The sequence below is a fragment of the Oryx dammah genome, unplaced genomic scaffold (assembly GCF_014754425.2).
Source record: "Oryx dammah isolate SB20612 unplaced genomic scaffold, SCBI_Odam_1.1 HiC_scaffold_17, whole genome shotgun sequence".
Taxonomy (NCBI): Eukaryota; Metazoa; Chordata; class Mammalia; order Artiodactyla; family Bovidae; genus Oryx; species Oryx dammah.
Window position 1 is genome coordinate 17,916,948 of NW_024070201.1, and position 22,167 is coordinate 17,939,114.

At 38.1% G+C, this 22,167-nt stretch overlaps 1 protein-coding gene across 1 annotated transcript in view; it reads left to right on the forward strand.

The window, feature by feature from the left end:
- The window catches only part of DDX10 (DEAD-box helicase 10), a 313,368-nt gene extending 291,508 nt beyond the window's left edge, over nt 1–21,860 (forward strand). Inside the window, exon 18 of the mRNA XM_040257930.1 lies at nt 21,092–21,860. Within this exon, the coding sequence (XP_040113864.1) occupies nt 21,092–21,269 (178 nt within the window). The 3' untranslated portion in view covers nt 21,270–21,860. The remainder of the gene's footprint in view (nt 1–21,091) is intronic.
- The last annotated feature ends 307 nt before the right edge of the window (nt 21,861–22,167 follow it).

A 22,167-nucleotide genomic window follows, 5' to 3' on the forward strand; every position in this document is an offset into this window, starting at 1 on the left:
ATCATGATGCTTTCTGGCGGCACAATCTCTTCCAGTGTCAGGCTTACAGAATTCCAAGTGATTATGGTTACATTTTGTAACTTAATTATTGGAACCAAGTGTCCTTGGAAGTTTAGGGATTATATTGTGTTTCTGTAAAGCCCTAGTATACCAGGGAAGAAGCTGAAAGGTTTTCCCAACAAATCTTTCCTTCTTTGATGTTTTGGCCACACTCATATCAGACAGCACTTGGAATGTTCTTGAGGCGTGGAGTAGCAGTTCTAAGTTCAGGCCCTGTAGTCCGGGGAATGTGGTTTCCAGATTACAGAGAATGTTCTCATCTCTTGTATTGGAGTTCACTTACATATCATTTATTTAAAGTATGCTCACATCACTTATTTAAAGTAAACTATTTAACAGTCAGTAGCCTTTCTATTCATGGCAAGTACTGGTGATTACATTCTTCTTGTTGGAATGTCCCATCCCTTTCTATATCTGTTACAACTATTGACTAAAGCTTCCTAAGGGCCAGAGGGAGAATTGCTTAAAAGCAAACCAAATAAGACATGGTAGTTTCCTCTACATGAAAAAATATATCAATGAATCAAACTCCATCCTTCTGCTTTTAAGTATTAATACTTGGGAATTTAAACTATGTCTCTATGTCTGTTCCTCAAAGAATGCTCTCAGAGGCATCTGTATTACAGAAATAGTTGCTTGAACAGGTCTAAGATACAAATTACATGAGGTTTTATGAACCAGGCTTCGTGGGTAGCTCTAGTGGTAAAGAACCCGCCTGCAAGAGACACGGATTCAGTCCTTGGGTTGGGAAGATCCCCTGGAGGAGGGCATGGCAACCCACTCCAGTATTCTTGCCCCTGGAGAATTCCATGAAAAGAGGAACCAGGCAGGCTGCAGTCCAGTGGCTCGCAGAGTCGACCACAACTTGAGCAACTTAGCACACATGCATGCATGCTGTGAACCAAGAAACTGAATGACTTTCCCACAGGCACCACTGCATACAGTTTGGAATATGGATGTACATTCCGTATCCGAAACTTAGCAACATGCAGAGAGGTAGGAGTTTTATGAAATTAAGTCTGTGTTAGAACAAAGGCAGGCTATTTTATCCTATGGAAAAAGTTGTGACTTCTGGAGTCAGGTAGACGGACATAAGTTTGAATGTTCATTTCTTTTACAAGTTGTAGGCCATACCAAGTTAGTTTACTTAATCTCTCTGACCTTCAGTTTTCTTCATCAATTGAATGATGATAATTCTTACCTTGCAAGGTTACCAGGAAGATCTAATTAAAGTAAGAAGAAAGCAGAGTATGATATGTAATAGAGTCATTAATATAATCATTTTTAACTACTAAAAACAAAACTATGGCCAGAGTTTTTAAATAAGTATACACTTCTAAGAATAGGATATCTTCTGGGATATCAACTTTCTGCTTTCCTCCTCCTCAAAAATCTTTCATTAAGAAAAAAAATCATTCATTACACCCCATAAACACAACATGGCAGACCCCTATTTTCACTACAGAACTATTCTACAGACTAGTGCTGTGTGATACAATGAAAATGAGGTTATTAAAATATCCTATTCAGTGTATGGATGAAGAGTCTGTATTACCAGACTGGAATGTGGGAAATGTCTTTACTTGTCTATTTTTCTTCCTCAGTGTTTTCATTATTCAGGAATTAAACATACTGAAAGTTTATTAAGTACTTGGCATAGAGTAAGAAAAATATTAGATCCCAGTCCTCATAAAGCTTATATTCCAGTGAGGGAATGTAAAGAGAAGAGAGGATGATAAGGGCCATGAAAGTGATAAATGTAGGGTAATGAGAGAGGAATTGGGAGAGTTTGCTTTATATGAAGTGGTTAGGAATAACCTCTCTGAAGTGAGACATGAAGAATTATTGAAAGCCTTCTCTTCAGGAAAGAGGAAATCATTCATCCTAACATTCTAACCATGAATTGCTTGTACAGTTATTAAAATTTAAATATTTATCTTAAAAGCATCTCTATAATTATATGGCTGCCAGAGATTCCTTTTTTTCATTCCATCATCCTTCGTCCATGTGTCTATGCTGACTGTGAGTCTAATTGGTTTGATCGAGGGTGATGAGGATGAGAAGCAGCTGCTCTTCTAGTCCACAGAGTGGCAGCTTATTAGAATGGTGTATCCCATCATGAAGTTTATGAGGACAGGAGGATGATGTTAGGATGGACTGAGCACACCAGTGGAAGACTTAGAAAGGCTTAGTTTACGTACTCATAACCTAAGACGTAAATTATTAGTTAAAGCAGCATGTCATTCACTGAGGATAAGGGAGCAAACTTGAATCTATTTTTATGTTTAACTATTTAGGTTATAATGTGTTGATGGTGTGTCAGCTCTTTCAAACTATGCAAATCTTTTTCTTGTTAACTATGTACATATCATTTCTGTAGCAACCTTAGTTTTTACAGTAGAAATAGAGTGAAAAGTGGAGTTCTTATGTATCCCTTGCCCCTGTCCCCCACAGCCTTTCCTGTTGTCAACAGAACTGAGCAGTTACATGTTACTTAGCCATAAAAATGAATGAGTTACTGCCATTTGCAGAAATGTCAGTAGACCTTGACATTGTCTAGAGAGTATTATGCTTAGTGAAAAGTCAGAGAAAGACAGATACTGTATATGTCATCATTTATATATTGAGTCTAAAAAAGAAATGAATGTATATAGCAAAACAGAAACAGACTCACAGATAAATAAAACAAACTAGTGGTAACCACTAGTAATTACCAGTGGGAAGAGGGGGAGAGGGTCAAGATAGGAGTATGAGATTAAGACATATTAACTACTAAGTATAATATAAATAAGAAACGAGGATATATTGTATAACACAGGGAAATATAGTCATTATTTTATAGTAAGTTTAAATGGAGTACAACCTATGTACTGATTTACTGTATTATATACGTGAAACTAACATAATACTGTAAATCAACTATTTTTCAATTTAAAAAAGAGAGAGAGAAGATAGTTGGAGAAACTATAATATTTACAACACATTTACCATGCATTCAGTTCAGCTCAGATCACTTCACTTGCTCAGTCGTGTCTGACTCTTTGCGAGCCCATGAACCACAGCACGCCAGGCCTCCCTGTCCATCACCAGCTCCCAAAGTCCACCCAAACCCACATCCATAGAGTCGGTGATGCCATCCAGCCATCTCATCCTCTGTCATCCCCTTCTCCTACTGCTCTCAATCTTTCCCAGCATCAGGGACTTTTCCAGTGAGTCAGCTCTTAGCATCAGGTGGCCAAAGTATTGGAGTTTCAGCTTCAACATCAGTCTCTCCAATGAACACCCTGAACTGATCTCCTTTAGGATGGACTGGTTGGATCTCCTTGCAGTCCAAGGGACTCTCAAGAGTCTTCTCCAACACCACAGTTCAAAAGCATCAGTTCTTCAGTGCTCAGCTTTCTTTATAGTCCAAATCTCACATCCATACGTGACCACTGGAAAAACCATAGCCTTGACTAGACTGACCTTTATTGGCAAAGTAATGTCTCTGCTTTTCAATATGCTATCTAGGTTGGTCATAACTTTCCTTCCAAAGAGTAAGCGTCTTTTAATTTCATGGCTGCAGTCACCATCTGCAGTGATTTTGGAGCCCAGAAAAATAAAGTCAGCCACTGTTTCCCCATCTATTTGCCATGAAGTGATGGGATCGGATGCCATGATCTTAGTTTTCTGAATGTTGAGCTTTAAGCCAACTTTTTCACTCTCCTCTTTCACTTTTATCAAGAGGCTCTTTAGTTCTTTTTCACTTTCTTCCATAAGGGTAGTGTCATCTGCATATCTGAGGTTACTGATATTTCTCCCAGAAATCTTGATTCCAACTTGTGCTTCCTCCAGTGCAGCATTTCTCATGATGTACTCTGTATATAAGTTAAATAAGCAGGGTGACAATATACAGTCTTGATGTACTCCTTTTCCTATTTGGAATCAGTCTGTTGTTCCATGTCCAGTTCTAACTGTTGCTTCCTGACCTGCAACAGGTTTCTCAAGAGGCAGGCCAAGTGGTCTGGTATTCCCATCTCTTTCAGAATTTTCCACAGTTTATTATGATCCACACAGTCAAAGGCTTTGGCATAGTCAATAAAGCAGAAATAGATGTTTTTCTGGAACTCTCTTGCTTTTTCCACGATCCAGCAGATGTTGACAATTTGATCTCTGGTTCCTCTGCCTTTTCTAAAACCAGCTTGAACATCTGGAAGTTCACAGTTCACATATTGCTGAAGCCTGGCTTGGAGAATTTTGAGCATTACTTTACTAGCATGTGAGATGAGTGCAATTGTTTGAGCATTCTTTGGCATTGCCTTTCTTTGGGATTGGAATGAAAACTGACCTTTTCCAGTCCTGTGGCCACTGCTGAGTTTTCCAAATTTGCTGGCATATTGAGTGCAGCACTTTCACAGCATCATCTTTCAGGATTTGAAGTAGCTCAACTGGAATTCCATCACCTCCACTAGCTTTGTTCGTAGTGATGCTTCCTAAGGCCCACTTGACTTCATATTCCGGGATGTCAGGCTCTAGATGAGTGATCACACCATCGTGATTATCTGGGTCGTGAAGATCTTTTTTGTACAGTTCTTCTGTGTATTTTTGCTACCTCTTCTTAATATCTTCTGCTTCTGTTAGGTCCATACCATTTCTGTCCTTTATCGAGCCCATCTTTGCATGAAATGTTCCCTTGGTATCTCTGTTTTTCTTGAAGAGATCTCTGCTGCTGCTGCTGCTGCTGCTGCTAAGTTGCTCCAGTCGTGTCCGACTCTGTGCAACCCCATAGACGGCAGCCCACAGGCTCCCCCGTCCCTGGGATTCTCCAGGCAAGAACACCGGAGTGGGTTGCCATTTCCTTCTCCAGTGCATGAAAGTGAAAAGCAAAAGTGAAGTCACTCAGTCGTATCCGACTCTTTGCGACGCTATGGACTGCAGCCCACCAGGCTCCTCCATCCATGGGACTCTCCAGGCAAGAGTACTGGAGTGGGGTGCCCTCTTTCCTATTCTGTTGTTTTCCTCTGTTTCTTTGCACTGATCCCTGAGGAAGGCTTTCTTATCTCTCCTTGCTATTCTTTGGAACTCTGCATTCAGATGGATATATCTTTCCTTTTCTCCTTTGCCTTTTGCGTCCCTTCTTTTCACAGCTATTTGTAAGGCCTTCTCAGCCAACCATTTTGCTTTTATGCATTTCTTTTTCTTGGGGATGTTCTTGATTTCTGTCTCCTGTACAATGTCACGAACCTCCAACCATAGTTCACCAGGCACTCTATCAGATTTAGTCCCTTAAATCTATTTCTCACTTCCACTGTATAGTCATAAGGGATTTGATTTAGGTCATACCTGAATGGTCTAGTGGTTTTCTCCACTTTCTTCAATTTCAGTCTGAATATGGCCATAAGGAGTTTGAGCCACAGTCGGCTCCCGACCTTGTTTTAGCTAACTGTATAGAGCATCTCCATCTTTGGCTGCAAAGAATATAATCAGTCTGATTTTGGTGTCGACCATCTGGTAATGTCCATGTGTAGAGTCTTCTCTTGTTTTGTTGGAAGAGAGTGTTTGCTATGACCAGCGTGTTCTCTTGGCAGAACTCTATTAGCCTTTGCCTTGCTTCATTCTGTACTCCAAGGCCAAATTTGCCTGTTACTCCAAGTGTTTCTTGACTTCCTGCTTTTTCATTCCAGTCCTTATTTATCAATTATCTTTGATGATATAGATATTAAACACATTTTACAAATTAGGAATTAACACTTCATGAAGTTAAACAGCTTTCCCAAGTTTTCGCATTTGTTTTAATTTAGTCAAGTCTGACTCCAAAGCCACTTTTTCCATACCAGATTTTTTATAAAACTGTCAAGTGACTGATTTTAAAAAGCAGTCATTTCAACATTAAACATGCTAGAAGAAAAAGATATTCTTTTTCTTTTTTTTTTTAAATAACTATTTTAATTGGAGGTTAATTACTTTATAATATTGTATTGGTTTTGCCATACATCAACATGAATCCACCATAGGTATACACATGTTCCCCATCCTGAACCCCCCTCCCTCCTCCCTCCCCGTACCATCCCTCTGGGTCGTCCCAGTGCACCAGCCCCAAGCATCCAGTATCATGCATTGAACCTGGACTGGCGATTCGCTTCATATATGATATTATATATGTTTCAATGCCATTCTCCCAAATCATCCCACCCTCTCGAGATATATACATCCCAGAGGAGTTACATGTCTTTTTTCAAAAAAAAAATTACTATTTTTTCATTGAACCAAAGTGGCAAGTGACACTCCTTCTCTAATGTTGAAGTAGTATTTCATTCCTTACTCTGAGTCTGCAGTTATTGGATGCTTCTTCTTTCTAGTAGTTTTTTCCTTATGCAGTTAACATTTTACTTTTCACTATAGCTTTGATCTTTTGGACTTCTTTGGAATTAATGATATGCTATTTGAAAAAAAATATAGTCCAGATTTTAATGTCCACTTATATACTGGCTCAAACAGAAATTAAGAGTGTGATTTTTAGAGATCATTCTACCTAACTTTATGTAATTGAGTGAGTTGGATATTTAGCAGTATAGAAGCTTAGCTTTGTGAGTTTATTCATCATTTATTTAAGAAGTACTTATTGAGCCTTTGGGTACTAGGGAATATGACTGCAAAGAATAAGACAGTTTTTGTCTTCAAGGAACTTGAGATATAATGGGTGAAGCAGTCTAAGTGCAGCATTTCCTAGGGTGTAGTTGAGGAGTGCATAGTGCTAGGGGGTCACCTACGAGAGGGCACGTAGCCTAGACTAGGATGGTCTGGGAGGCTTCCCAGGGTTGAGTCAGGAGAAGGAGGGGAACGAATGACAAATATGAACAAAGCTTTTAAATTAAGATAGTTATAGAGGTGCTAGGAAGACTTAGATGGATTTGACAGAGATTAGTGAAGAAATGATCAGTTGAATTAAGGATGTGAAGAAGTGGTTAAAGGATGACTTCTAGGCTTTTAGTAGGGGTATTACTATGCTTGGAAGGAAAATATAGGAGAAAGAATATATTTGGGGGGAAACGGGTAGTAGTTAGGGACATGTTGAGTTTGCACACCTTTGAAAATACAGATAGAGATATCCAAGATCCAGTTGAATATGCTGATCTGGTGATTAGGAAGGAATTCTAGGCTAAAGATGCATATTTTATAAGTCAAAAGCACTGTGGAAGATAGTGAGTTATGAAATTTAGCCATAACATGACTGTAGGATTTTGAAAATATGATTCATATGACTTTGGAAAGCATATGCAAAGTTGAAATTTAGAACACTGGGAACTTGTGCTATTAAAAACAAGGGGTTAGTCAGCAGACTGGAGCCTGTGTACCCACAAACCAGACTGAGCGCTGTGAGAGTTCTCCCATGCATAAAGCTTTCCCTTGTTGACTGTTGCAACTTGAATTAGAAGCAGAGTTTGTTGAAACCTTGCCTGCCTTCTTCATTGCAGTAATGATACTTTTCAGGACTTGAAGAACCTTCAGAAAGGTCATGATTTCTGACTTTCAGATGAGTGGACATTTATTGAATGACTTCTTTTTATTAATTGGAGGAAAATTGCTTTACAGTGTTGTGTTGGTTTCTGCCCTACAACTACGTGAATCAGTCATAATTACACATACATCCCCTCTCTTGAGCCTCCCTCCTCTCCCTGAATGACTTATTTATTCAAATCATCTTCACAGATAAAGAAGACAAACAGCCCCAGACTACAAAAACCTAAAAATTTATAGACACAGGAAGAGATCTGTACAGAATTCACTGTAATACTGTTCAGAATGAATGCAGTGAAAGAGGCACAGACAGAATGTAAAATGGAATTATGTGAAGAGAATCCTCGAGGAAAAGGTAGCATCTGAACTGGGCTTTGATCGGGAGGATTCAAATGGTTGTGAAACAGAAAAGGTAGTTCCAAGTGGAGATAAATGAAACTGAAAACCTAGAACATACTCAGGGAATAAAATGTAGTCCAGAGGAACAGAGTATATTAAAGAGGGGTAATGTAGAAAAGGGTACAGAGGCAGGCAATACAAGAAGGCAGTCCCTGAAGTGTTTATGAAGAATTAAAAGAACCAAGGTGTACTTTACAAAGAGTCCTCCTTTAAGCATATATTGGGTTGGCAGGAATGGGAGCACTGTTACATGGGAGACATAAAGGTTTAAAGTATGATAATTCAGCAAGAACCTAAATTTAAGAAAATTGGTTTTTAACCTTTTTCTTTTTCCTTAGGGGATAGTGGGCATGGAAGTCATTATTAAATGGCTTTTTTTTAAAGCTTACTATGTAAATCTGAAAAGTATAATCAGTGGAGCACAGTTCTCAAGTCTAGAACAATGACTTCCAGTGTTTTCATCATCACAGAGAACTTTTGCTTTCAACTCCTGTGGTCCCTCTGTTTTGAAAGATTTTTGTCTTTCAAGAGAGTTAACAAAAAATTAATGTTTCACATTTGTTTTATTAACAAAGGCATAGTTTCCAGTCCACCCAAGCTTGTAAGTATTCACAAAGCTCAGTTATTATTATTTCAGACAAAAGTAAAAAAATACAGAACTTAGTCTAGGGCATACAGTTGCAGGTATTTTGAAATGCTGAAAATAACCCATGACCCATCTATCATGACAAAAGAAACCTTACCTTTCCCCATACTTCTGTGGATCCAGGGACCCAGGTTGAAGCTTTTGTAGCACACTTACTTATGCTTTGAACTATATAGAATTACAAAGAATAATTGTAATTATTCTTTGCTCAGAACTACATTTCCTTTCAAATCTGATTCTTTTTTTTTTTAATTGCAAAGAGTAATACAGGCTTGTTACAGAAAAACTGAGATACATATACCAGCAAAAAAGAATATTTTAAAAAATCTTCCAAATCTTATTCAGTGCAAACATAAATGCAGCCTTTTTAAACAAAGATAGACACTTTTTGTGTATTGGTTTTATAGCTGTTGTCAGTATCAAGAAATTCCTTCAACATTTTAAAAATAGCTCCATAGTATTTCATTTCTAATTTTATAATTTACTTAACAAATTAATATCTTATGATTGGACCTTTGGGTTTCTGACTTTCTGAAATTACAAGTAGCTTTGCTTAAATATCCTGTAACTAAATCTTTATACACAGCTCTAATTATTTCCTTGGGATAAATTCTTAGAAGAGAAATTGCTGGATATGCATTCTTAAAAGGTGTTAGCATTTGCCCTCCAGAAAGGTTGTACTAATTTACATTCCCACCTAGCAGTTTGCATTCTAATTGGGAATTAAGATGCATACATGAAAAAAAAAAAAATCCCTTCAGTGTCAGGAAATAGTAATGCTAGGTGCAAAAAAATGACTAGTGAACAATTAGAGTTATAGGAATTCAGAGGAAAGAGATCACTTTTAATAGGGAGCTTAGGTACCTTTGTGGAAGATGATGGAATTGAAGATGGATCTTGAAACAAAGCAGGACCAAAAAGGAGGGTAGTGCTACAGGGGGCACAGGGGGGACTCACAGGAATGTCTGATCTTCCGGGCAAGTGCCATGGATGAGACGTGCCAGAAGGAGGGCTGACCCTACCACGTTAGCTCATGTGTTTCTCCCTCTTCTGTTGCTCCTAAGTGTAATTCAGACTCCACTCTTGTTCTGGGTGACTACGTAGCTACACAGAGAAGGCAATGGCACGCCATTCCAGTACTCCTGCCTGGAAAATCCCATGGACGGAGGAGCCTGGTAGGCTGCAGTCCATGGGGTCACTGAGGGTCAGACACAACTGAGCAACTTCACTTTCTCTTTTCACTTTCATGCATTGGAGAAGGAAATGGCAACCCACTCCAGTATTCTTGCCTGGAGAATCCCAGGAACGGGGGAGCCTGGTGTGCTGCCATCTGTGGGGTCACAGAGAGTCGGACACGACTGAAGTGACTTAGCAGCAGCAGCACCTGAAACCAGGAAATCAAACCTGTTGGAAAATCAGTTCAATTTCTGTGAGAATTTTGAGATTTGGGTTCAGAGAATTTAGAAGGTAGGAAAGTTGTATTCCATTTAAAACTCAGTTATAAACATGTATAATATCATGTAAGAATCGAATTGCCAGTCTATGTCCGATGCAGGATATGGCACGCTTGGGGCTGGTACGCGGGGATGACCCAGAGAGATGTTGTGGGGAGGGGGGTGGGAGGAGGGTTCATGTTTGGGAACGCATGTACACCCGTGGTGGATTCATGTCAATGTATGGCAAAACCAATACAGAATTGTAAAGTAAAAAAAATAAATTATATAAAAAAAAAACCTCAGTTATTAATATGTTTACTAAGATGTTAAAATAGAATTAACATCCCAGTGTTAAATCTTTTTTTCTTAATTATTAGCAATGAATAAATTGGCTCAAATGCTCTCTGTGGGTATCATGACAGGCTTTTGTGTAAACATTTTCACTAAAAAGTCATTGAAGTAAAACTTTGTTACTGTTGGTTCAGATTACATATTACAGCATGATATTTGTGTATGTGTTGTTGCTGTTTGGTAGGTTCTTTAAGTCATATACCTGACTTACATACTAGTAAATCACATTGCTCGTTAAATCTGTTAATTAGAGTATTAAAAGATAAGTAGCTCTGATTCTTTTGCTTTTGTAGTTTTACAGAAATAGTGGGGCTGTTAATGCTCTGAGCCACCCTTTTGCTTTTTAAGGCATATTTTATCAACCTAATATGTTGTACTCTTAATGCTGAACAGTAATATGGTCCTTCTTGACACTTAACATGATACATTGGAAGTACATGAAGAGAGTTTGGCACTCCCACAGAAATACTACCGTAAGCCATGAAGTGCAGAGTTCCGCCTGATCCCCAGCCCTGTTTTGTAGCCACTACCCAGTTTTCATTTCATGCTGTTCGACCCCTTACAGCCTTTGGTCCCCTGTACTTTATAGCAGGTTCCCACTAGCTGTTTGTTTTACAAATGGTAGTGTTTATGTGTCAATCCTAATCTCCCAATTTGTCCCTCCACCCCCTTCCTCCACTGTGTCCGCATGTCTGTTCCCTAGGTCTGCGTCTGTATTCTTGCCCTGAAACTAGGTTTATCTGTACCATGTTTCTAGATACCACATATATGCGTTAATATATGATACTTGTTTTTCTCTTTCTGACTTACTTCACTCTGTATGACATACTCTAGGTCCATCTACTCTCTACAAATGACCCAGTTTCTTTCCTTTTTTTGATGGAATAATAATGTTCTGTTGTTCATATATGCCTCATCTTCCTTCATCTGCTGTTGGACATTTAGGTTGCTTCCATGTCCTGGCTATTGAAAATAATGCTGCAGTGAGCATTGGGGTGCATGTTGTTTTGAATTATAGTTTTCTCAGGGTATATGCCCAGTAGTAGCATTGCTGGGTCATATGGTAGTTCTATTTTTAGTTTTTTAAGGAACCTCCATACTGTTCTCCACAGTGGCTGTATCAGTTTACATTGCCACCAGCAGTGCAGGAGGGCTCCCTTTTCTCCACCTCATCTCCAGCATTTACTGTTTGTAGATTTGTTTTGATGATGACCATTTTGACTGGTGTAAGGTGATAGCTCCTTGTAATCTTGATTTGCCTTTCTCTAAAAATTAGTGATGTTGAACATTGTTTCCTGTGCCTCTTGGCTATCTGAGTGTCTTTTTTGGAGAGATGTCTGTTTAAATCTTGCATCCATTAAAAAAAATTTTTTTTAATTGAGCTCTATGAGCTGTTTGTATATTTTGGAGATTGATTCTTTGTCCAGTGCTTCATTTGCAAATATTTTCTTCTATTCTGAGAGTTGTCTTTCCATCTTGTTTATGGTTTCCTTGCTGTACAAAAGCTTCTAATTTTAATTAAGTCCCATTTGTTTATTTTTGTTTTTATTATCGTTACTCTAGGAGATGGGTCAAAAAAGATCTTGCTGTAGTTTATATCAAAGAGTGTTTTTCCTATGTTTTCCTCTAAGAATTTTATAGTTTCTGACCTTATATTCAGGTCTTTAATCCATTTTGAATTTATTTTTTTGTATGGTGTTAGATAGTATTCTAATTTCATTCTTCTACATGTGGCTGTCCAGTTTTCCCAGCACCACTTAGTGAAGAGTCTATCTTTTCTCCGTTGCATATTCTTGTCTCCTTTGTCACAGATTATTAATGCCCATAAGTGCCTAGGTTTACCTCTGGGCTTTCTATCCTGTGTCATTGATCTCCATTTCTGTGTTTGCACTAGTACCCTACTGTCTTGGTTACTGCAGCCATGTAGTATAGTGTAAAGCCATGGAGCCTGATTCTTCCATTTTTCCTTCTTACAATTGTTTTGGCTATTCAGGATCTTTTGTGTTTCCATATAAATTATAAGATTTTTTGTAGTAATTCTGAGAAGAATGCCATATTCCTCCATCTGTGTAATCTGATTTCTTTCATCAGCATCTTTTAATTTTCTGAATACATGTCCTTTGCTTCCTTAGGTACATTTATTCCTCAGTATTTTATTCTTTCTGATGCAATGATAATGGGATAATTTCCTTGATTTCTATTTCTGATCTTTCGTTGTTAGCATATAAGAGTGCAAGAGATGACTATGTATTAACTTTGTATCCTTAAGCTTCACAAAATTCACTGATGAACTCTAGTGGTTTTCTGGTGACATCTTTAGGATTTTCTCTGTATGGTGTCATCTCATCTGCAAACAGTGACAGTTTTACTTCTTTTCCAATTTGGATTTCTTTTATTTCTCTTTCTTCTCTGATTGCTGTGGCTAGAACTTCTAAATCTATGTTGAAAAATAGTGCCAAGAGTGGACATCCTTGCCTTGTTCCTGATCTTAGAGGAAATGCTTTCCATTTTTAACGTTTGAGAATGATATTTACTGTGGGTTTGTCATATGTGGCCTTTATTATGTTGAGGTAGTTCCCCTTTATGCCTACTTTCTGGAGCATTGATTTTTTTTTTTTTTAATCAGTGCGTGTTGAATTTTGTCAAAAGCTTTTCCTGCATATATTAAAATGATGATATGGTTATTACCTTTTAGTTTGTTGATGTGGTGTGTCACACTGATTGACTTGTGGACCTTGAAAAATCCTTTTATTCCTGTGATAGATCCCACTTGATCATGGCATATGATCCTTTTAATGGGTTATTGGATTCAGTGTGCTACTATTATCTTGAGGATTTTTGCATCTTTGTTCATAAGTCATGAAGTGAAGTGAAGTAAAAGTTGCTCAGTCATGTCCGACTCTGTGCAACCCCATGGACAGTCCATGGAATTCTCTAGGCCAGAATACTAGAGTGGGTAGCCGTTCCCTTCTCCATTGTATCTTCCCAACCCAAGGATCAAACCCAGGTCTCCCACATTGCAGGCAAATTCTTTACCAGCTGAGCCACCAGGGAATCCCTCATCATTCATACTGGTCTGTAATTTTCTTTTTTTGTGATATCTTTGTCAGGTTTTAATATCAGGGTGATGATGGCTTCATAGAATGAGTTTGGGAGTGTTATTCCCTCTACAATTTTGTGTAAGAGTTTCAGGAAGGTAGATGTTAAATAGAATTTGCCTGTGAAGCCATGTGGTCCAGGAGTTTGTTTGTTGGAAGGTTTTTAATCACAGTTTCAATTTCAGTACTTGTGACTGGTCTGGTCATATTTTAATTTCTTCCTAGTTCAGTCCTGGAAGGTTGTACCTTTCTAAGAATTTGTTCATTTCCTTCAGGTTGTCCGTTCTACTGGCTAATAGTTGCTTGTGGTCATCTCTTACAATCCTTTGTATTTCTGTGGTGTACCTTGTAACTTCTCTTTCATTTCTAATTTTATTGATTTGAGTCCTCTCCCTTTTTTCCTTGATGAATCTGAATAAAGATTTATCCATTTTCTTTTTCTTCTCAAAGAACCAGATTATAGTTTCGTTTGACGTGCTAGTATTAGTCACTCAGTTGTTTCATTTATCTTTGCTATTGTTTTCTTTGTCTCTATCTATTTCTCCTCTGATCTTTATGATTTCTTTCCCTCTACTAACTTTTTTGTTTTTTGTTTGTTCTTCTTTCTCTAGTTGCTTTAGATGTGAGGTTAGGTTGTTTATTTGAGACTTTTCCTGTTTCTTCAGATAAGATTGTATTGCTGTAAACCTCCCTCTTAGAACTGCTTTTACTGCATGCCATACATTTTGGATTGTCCTATTTTCATTGTCATTTGTCTCTAGTTATTTTTTATTTCCTCGTTGATTTCTTCTGTGATCCAGTGATATTTAATAACATATTGTTTAGCCTCCACATGTTTGTGTTTTTTACAGTATTTTTTTTCCTGTAATTGATTTGCAATCTCATAGTGTTGTGGTTGGAAAAGATGTTTGATATGATTTCAATTTTCTTAAATTTACTGAGGCTTCATTTGTGACCCAAGATGTGGTCTGTCCTAGAGAATGTTCTGTGTGCACTTCAGAAGAAAGTGTATTCTGTTGCTTTCTGAGGTATTTTTCGATTTGTCTGCTTTCTTCTTTGACCAGTTGGTTGTTCAGGACAATGTTGTTTAATTTCCACATATTGTGAATTTTTCAGTTTTCTTATAATTTCTAGTTTCATAACATTGTGGTTGGTAAAAATACTTGATATGATTTCAGTCTCCTTAAATTACTTAGATTTGTTTTGTGGCTTATCTATCTTGGAGAATGTTCTGAGCATGCTTGAGAAAAATGTGTATTCTGCTGCTGTTAGGCAGAATGTCCTTTATCTGTCTATTAAATCTCTTTGATCTAAAGTGATACAGGATACAGGATGCTTGGGGCTGGTGCATGGGGGTGATCCAGAGAGATGATATGGGGTGGGAGGGGGGTTCAGGATTGGGAACTCATGTACACCCATGGCAGATTCATGTCAATGTATGGCAAAACCAATACAGTATTGTAACGTAAAATAAAGTAAAAATAAAAATTAAAGAACAACAAAAAAGTGTAGTTCTAATCCAACATGTCCCTTTTAATTTTTTGTCTGGATGATCTAGCTGTTGTTGAAAGTGGTATACTAAATTTCACTTATCTTCCTGTATCGTTGTCTATTTCTGTCTTCACATCTATTAGTATTTGATACATTGTGGTCCTCCAATGTTTGGTGTACGTATATTTATTATTGTTATATCCTCTTAATGATTTGATCTCTTTGTCATTGCATAATGATCTTTTTTGTCTCTTGTTACCATTTTTAGCTTAAAGTATATTCAATCTGATGAAAGTTTAGTACCTCAGTTCCCTTTTGGTTTCCACTTGCATGGAATATCTTTTTCCAGTGTTGCATCTCGAGAGTATGTGTTCTTAAAGCTGAATTGAGTTTCTTGTAAGCAGCATGTGAAAGGGAAGTCGCTCAGTCCTGTCCGACTCTGTGCATATAGTTGGGTGTTATCCATCCACACACTCTATGCCTTTTCATTGGAGAATTTAGTCCATTTACATTTTGAATAAGATTAATATGTAAGGAATTACTAATGCCATTGTATTGTTTTCTGGCTGTTTTGTTGTTCTCTTCTTCTTTTTTTCCCCTCTCTTGCTACATTCTTTGTGAATTTATGATTTCTTGTAGTGGTGTGCTTTGATTCTGTTCTCTTTATCTTTTGTGAATCTGCTGTAGATTTTTGCTTTGTGGTTTCTGTGAAGTTTACATAAGTCATCATATAGATATAACAGTCTGTTTCCCACTAATAACAGCCTCTTTCAATCATATCAAATATTTCTACCTATTTATCCCCTCTTTTTATGCTTTTGATGTCACAATTATATATCACCTTTTATCTTGTGTATTTATTAACCAGTATCATAGCTATAATAATTTTTAATATTCTTGTCCTTTAACCAATATATGAAAGATGCATGTCAAACACACCACCATACTGCAATAGTGTTTACTGGTGTGTTGGATATTCTCATGTACTAATTAGTGTTCTCTGATTTAACTTGAACTTCTTTCATCTTTTTTTTTTTTTGTTTTAAATAAGACAGGTCTAGTGGTGATGGATTCCTTCAGCTTTTATTTGTCTGGGATAGACTTTATCTTGCCTTCATTTCTGAAGGACAACTTTACCAGTTAGAGTACAATTAGTTTTTTGTATCTATGGGTTCCACATTCAAGCAAGTGTGAATCAAAAGTACTTAAGGAAAAAGATTCCAGAAAGTTCCAAAACTTAAGTTTGCCAGGCACCAGGAACTATTTAAATAGCATTTACATTGTATTGGGTGTTAAAAGTAGTGTAGGAATGATTTAAAGCATATGGGAGGATGTGAGTAGTTTATATGATGCCAATAAATCCTACACCATTTTATATAAGTACTTGGGTATATGTAGATTTGGGTAACCTGAGAGGGGAAGGGAGCAGAGTCCTGAAACTAATTTCCCACAAATTCTGAAGAATGTCTGTATTTTTGGTTGGCAGCTTTTTTCTTTTCAATACTTTTGATGTATCATCACATTCTTCCTTGGCCTGTAAAGTTTCTGCTGAGAATATACTGACAGTCTTATGAGAATTCCCTTATAAACTGCAAGTTTTTGTCATCTTGTTACTTTTAAGTTTCAATATTTTGCCTTAATTTTTGACAGATGTATTATTAAATGTCTTGTAGGAGATCTCTTTCAGTCAAATTTGTTTGAACATCCTTGAGCCTTGAACTTAGGTATACAAATCTTTCCAAAGATAAGTGTATTTCTCAACTGTGATTTAAAAAAATAAAAGAAAAACAAGTTTTCTCATCCCTTCCTCCTCCTCTTCCTCTGTGTGTGTGTGTTCAGTCATGTCCAACTCTTTGTGACCCCATGGACTGTAGCTTGCCAGGCTCCTCTGTCCATGGCATTTCCCAGGCAAAAATACTAGAGCAGGTTGCTGTTTCCTCCTCCAGGGGATCTCCCTATCCAGGGATTGAACCTATGTCTCCTGCATTGACAAGTGGATTCTTTACCACTGAGCCACCAATAATTCACAAATTATTTCCTTTGACATTTTTTCTTTGTTCTCCGCTGACTAGATAATGTAAAAATTCCTGTCTTCTAAATCACAGAGTCTTTCTTTTCTTTAATGCATTGGCTGTCGATCTTCTCTTTTGAGATTTCCATGTCATTTGTTGTGTTATTCAATTCCAGAATTTCTATTTGGTACTTTTTTTTTTTTTAAATGATTTCTGTCTCGTTGTTAGATTCCTCATTTTGTTTGTATATTGAATTCCTGGTTTTGTTGAATTTTCTTTCTGTATTTTCCTTGACTGCATTGAGCTTCCTTAAAATAGCTCTTTTGAATTCTTTATCCAGTAAATTGTAGATCTTCATGTCTTTGTGATTGTTTCCTAGAATATTATTGTGATCCTTTTGGTGGTGTCGTGTTCCCTTGATTTTTCATGTTTCAAGTTTTGTGTTGCTGTCCTCACATTTGCAGTAGCGGTCATTTCCTCCAGTCTTTACTAACTGCCTTCAGGAGAGAAATACCTTCTGTCAGCCTTTCTAGGGATTCTGAGGCTTTCTCAGGCTTTCCTTAGATATACCTACTCTGTGCTTCTTGCTCTCTTTTAAGGCAGAATTATTAAGCTTGTGTCCCTTCTCTTGATTCTGCAGTGCAGGAGGTTGAATACTGATAGCTTCCCTTTTGTTTTCCATGGGTGATACTAAAGCTGAAGTTTGTGGCCTATCCCTGACCCACAGATTTGGTTCATGCTCATTATCTGTCTGCCAAAGCTCACTCTCACCACTAGCCTCAGGAGCACTTGAAGGGAGCTGGACACAGGCAGGACAGGGGTGGGGGTGGGTGAGGCCCATGGAGCTCTGGGGGTGTCCATGGGCTAGTTGGAGAGATCGACTTGCAAGGCATCTCCAGCACTTCATGGACAGGCATCTGGGTGGAATTCAAGATGTAGGTGGTAGGATTCATGTCCTTTTAACTCCCTCTGAGAGTCCTATCTACCTAGCCTCTCTTCCCACCACCCTGTGGAGCTCATGATTTAATTCTCTGGATAGGGTGAGAGAGAAATGGGAAAGAAGTTTCACACAGTTGGGGAAGTCAAGCACTCACTCACATGCTCTCACTTTCCTTCATGGGAAAAATCACAGGCCAAGATCTCTCTTGGCCCTGAACTATGCCACCTTGGGGGAGGATTGATGTGAATAAAATCAAGCTGTTTCATTTACCCTCTCCAGTGTGTCCAAGCTCTCATTTTTTTTGATCCATTGGTATGCTGAAACTTCTCCACAGGAGACCCAGACTTAAATAAAGTCTCACTTGTCTGTGGGTGATTGTCACAGACTGCCAACAAGTTATTGTTATTCCACTGCCAAGAAGGCCTAGAACTGTGGTTTGTGGTCCACTGCAGGGTTCACAGCTGAGAATGAAGTCCTTATGCCTCTTACCCACACATGATTGGTTGAGACTCGTCTAGGGTCTTTTGGTGTAGAGTGCTAGATCCCGCAGCATCCGCAAAGGCACTTTTGTCCATGGATGGATGCCAGATTGTTGTTGCTGGGTGGAGACATGAATTAGGATATCTCATTTAGCCATGTTGCTGACATCACCTTCTAGTATTGCGCCATTTAGAAGAGTCCTTTTCTGAAGATACCAAATTATGACCATGTTTTGACTAAATATTTCTAGATTTATTACATTATTTTCTTTTGGGGAAATGTCTTCTAGATTCATAACATTATCCCCCTTTGGGGTAAGTTGTTGTTGTTCAGTCACCCAGTCGTGTTCGACTCTTTGTGACTCCATAGACGCAGCATGCCAGGCCTCCCTATCTCTTACCACCTCCCAAAGTTTGCCCAAGCTCATGTACCTTGCATCAGTGATGCCATCCATCCATCTCCTCCTCTGACTCCCTCTTCTTCTTCTGCCCTCAATCTTTCCCAGTATCAGGGACTTTTCTAGTGAGTCAGCTGTTCACATTAGATGACCAAAATATTGGAGCTTCAGCTTGAACATTCAGGGTTGACTTCCCTTAAGATTGACTGGTTTGATCTCCTTGCTATCCAAGGGACTCTTGGGAGTCTTCTCCAGCACCACAGTTTTAAAGGCATCAATTCTTTGGCACTCTGCCTTCTTCACGATCCAGCTCTCACAACTGTATGTGACCACTGGGAAGACCATGGCTTGACTATATGGACCTTTGTCATCAGAGTAGTATCTGCTTTTCAACACACTCTCTAGGTGTAATAGCTTTCCTGCCAAGAAGCAATTGTCTTCTGATTTCATGACTGCAGTCACCATCCTTAGTGATTTTAGAACCCAAGAAGAGGAAATCTGTCCCTACCTCCACCTTTTCCCCTCTATAATTAATTTTTCATACCAATTGCAACTTACTTGCTATGGAAAGTAGTATAAAATATCTTTTTAAAATTTTAACTGGTCCACAAAGCAGCAGAGTTGCTAATTCTGAAAATATTTTCCATCTATGTAAATTTTCCAAAATTTTTTTAAATTTTCTGAACCAGCTGTTTCCTGTACAGAATATAATGTGAGGAGCACATTAACAAAAGATGCATAAGTAAAACCCACTAATTAGGCTGCTCTGAGATGTACTTGAGGTACAGGCAGGGCAAAAATAAGTATTAACTTGTTCCAGATAAATCATGGTACTCTAGTCCAGTGGAATTGGCACCAAACAGGCCATACTCAAGAAGATCAGGACTCAGTATTTTTTCTTAAAGTCCTCTTTCTGCTAAGAACAGCTTTCTTTTCTTTACTGACTGAACTCCCATTATAAGGAACTTTTTCATGTTCATCTCTATAGGTACCCACCCTTTTAAAATATGGTTATTTGTGGCTTTAAGTAACCTCATAGTGTTGTCTAGTGTATCTTTCCTACAATGGTGAGTGAGAATGGCTGCTGAGTCAGAGTATTGGGCATTTGTGGGAGGTGCATGGGAAAATTGTTTACAGATTTCCTTCAAGCTGGTCAGAACTGGATATGTTGATTAGGCACACTCACTTGATATCCGAGCTATCTTCTTAAGGTATAATAGAGTTGTTTGGAACTGGAGCAGTTTGTTGTCTTTTGGAATGCATCTTATGCTTGAAATATAGTTTGCTTTCCATCTTCTGGCTTTGGACTAAATTTGGAGTCATTCAGATGTGGATTTGAAGATCATGTGCATAATATGGGTTCAGTCATTTAACCTCTCTTCACCTCATTGTAGAGTGAGGGCAGTGCTCCCCACACCAAGGATTCTCATGAAGATAAATGTTGTAGTCTGTGTAAAGCATGTAGCACAAGGCCAGACCATCGGTAAGCCCCTAATAAACAGCTGCTACTGGCATAGCTACCAGGTGGATTTTTAAATTTTGCTTTAAACTTGTGTCCAATAATTTGGTCATCTTTGAACCTGATGATGGATGATGGTATTCAAAATGCCTTGAGGATATTTTACTTTTCCTTCAGTTTTTCTTGTGTCAAGTGATTTTTTTCTACCTTCAGAAATTAGTTTTATTTTTATGGTTTGTGTGTTAAGTGTGTGTGGAATACCACAGTAACGTTTATGTTTTCTTAAGACCATTTGTGAATCTTAGATACAGATTTAAATGGGCAGAATTACTTTGTGTCTTAAGTAATTTTTAACTTAACGTTTCATGTTCTATTTTATTCATGATCCATGTATCATAAATTGATGCAACAGATATTACCTAAAGGATACACTAACTTTAGATAGAGATGGTTTGATATGGCAGAACAAGCACAGATTGGAGCCAGTCTGGAGCCAGACTCTGGGCCAGTTGGGGTCCTCAAATTGTGGATGCTGTATCCAGAGCTCCTAGAATTATTGTGAGGATTAGATGAGACCGTGTGTACCGTGTGCCCTGCCCAGTGCCTGGTATATGATAGCCCTTTGCCCATATCTGTGAATGAATGGGAAGGGACTTACTTATGACACAGATAGCCTGATGTTATTATAGCTTCTTTCCTTCTTGAATAATAGTACCACTTTGTCAAGTATCTGTTATTGGTAATTTTGTCCTATTTTAAATGTTTAATTTCGTAATAATGAATTTAGCTATTTATAAAGTAAATCACTGGATTTGTTTCCACCAGTGATATCAAGAAGAAGCAGACGATGAGGAAAAGGAGCAACAGTGAAGTAGAAGGCGTCGGACCAGCACGGCATGACAGAAAGAAGACCAAGTGGGAACCCTTAGAGCCTTTGGATACAGGCCTGTCTTTAGCTGAGGATGAAGAGCTGGTGTTACATCTGCTCAGAAGTCAAAGCTAAATTGTTCCTGCTCTTGTCTTCTCCTTTAAACCTCTGGTCATGATTATGTGGACAAGAAATTGAAAAAAACAGTAGGTTTTAGGGCACTTAAGTAACATGAGTCCCAAGTCTAGAGGACCCATTCTTCAGACAGGAGTGATCACGTCTCTAAGCCCCTTGCACAGGCCGTGCTTGAAGCATCCCAGAGGAAACTCACAGTGACAGTAGATTATAAAATCTCCTGATCCTGTTTTCCAGCACATGCTCTGTTAGATTCTATCCAGGGGTTCCTACATCTATCATTGGAAATGCTTCCTGTGTTTTACTGGCAAGTTCTGAAGACCTTGTTTCATTGTTAGAGGTTCCTGTCTTGCTTAGCATACAGAAGTTTCTCTGTGATATTAAAATTGCTCACAATTTTGATATATTTAATATCTCTAAAGAGTATGAAGGACCAACCCTGAGGAAAAAATGAGTATTTTTGAATTATCATGATCAATAATAAACATATTTCCTATAAAATGAAATCTTAATATTTTCATTGTATCCAGAAATATAAGAGATTCTCAAGGGGAGGCTTTTAAGATTAAAATACTTGGTCAATTCCTGAAACAGTGAATTTTGCATATTCTTTTTTTAATATAAATTTAATTATTTTAATTAGAGGTTAATTACTTTACAATATTGTATTGGTTTTGCCATATATCAACATGAATCCTCTACAGGTATACACATGTTCCCCATCCTGAACCCCCTCCCTCCTCCCTCCCCATACCATCCCTCTGGGTCGAAGATATCTTTTAACTTACACTTGCAGACTGGGTAGCCATTTATAAATAGAAGTCCTGAATCTGAAGACTTTGTTATCTAAAACCAGATCTGCTAGTGAGCACCTCGTATGCTTTAGGTACTCTGCAAG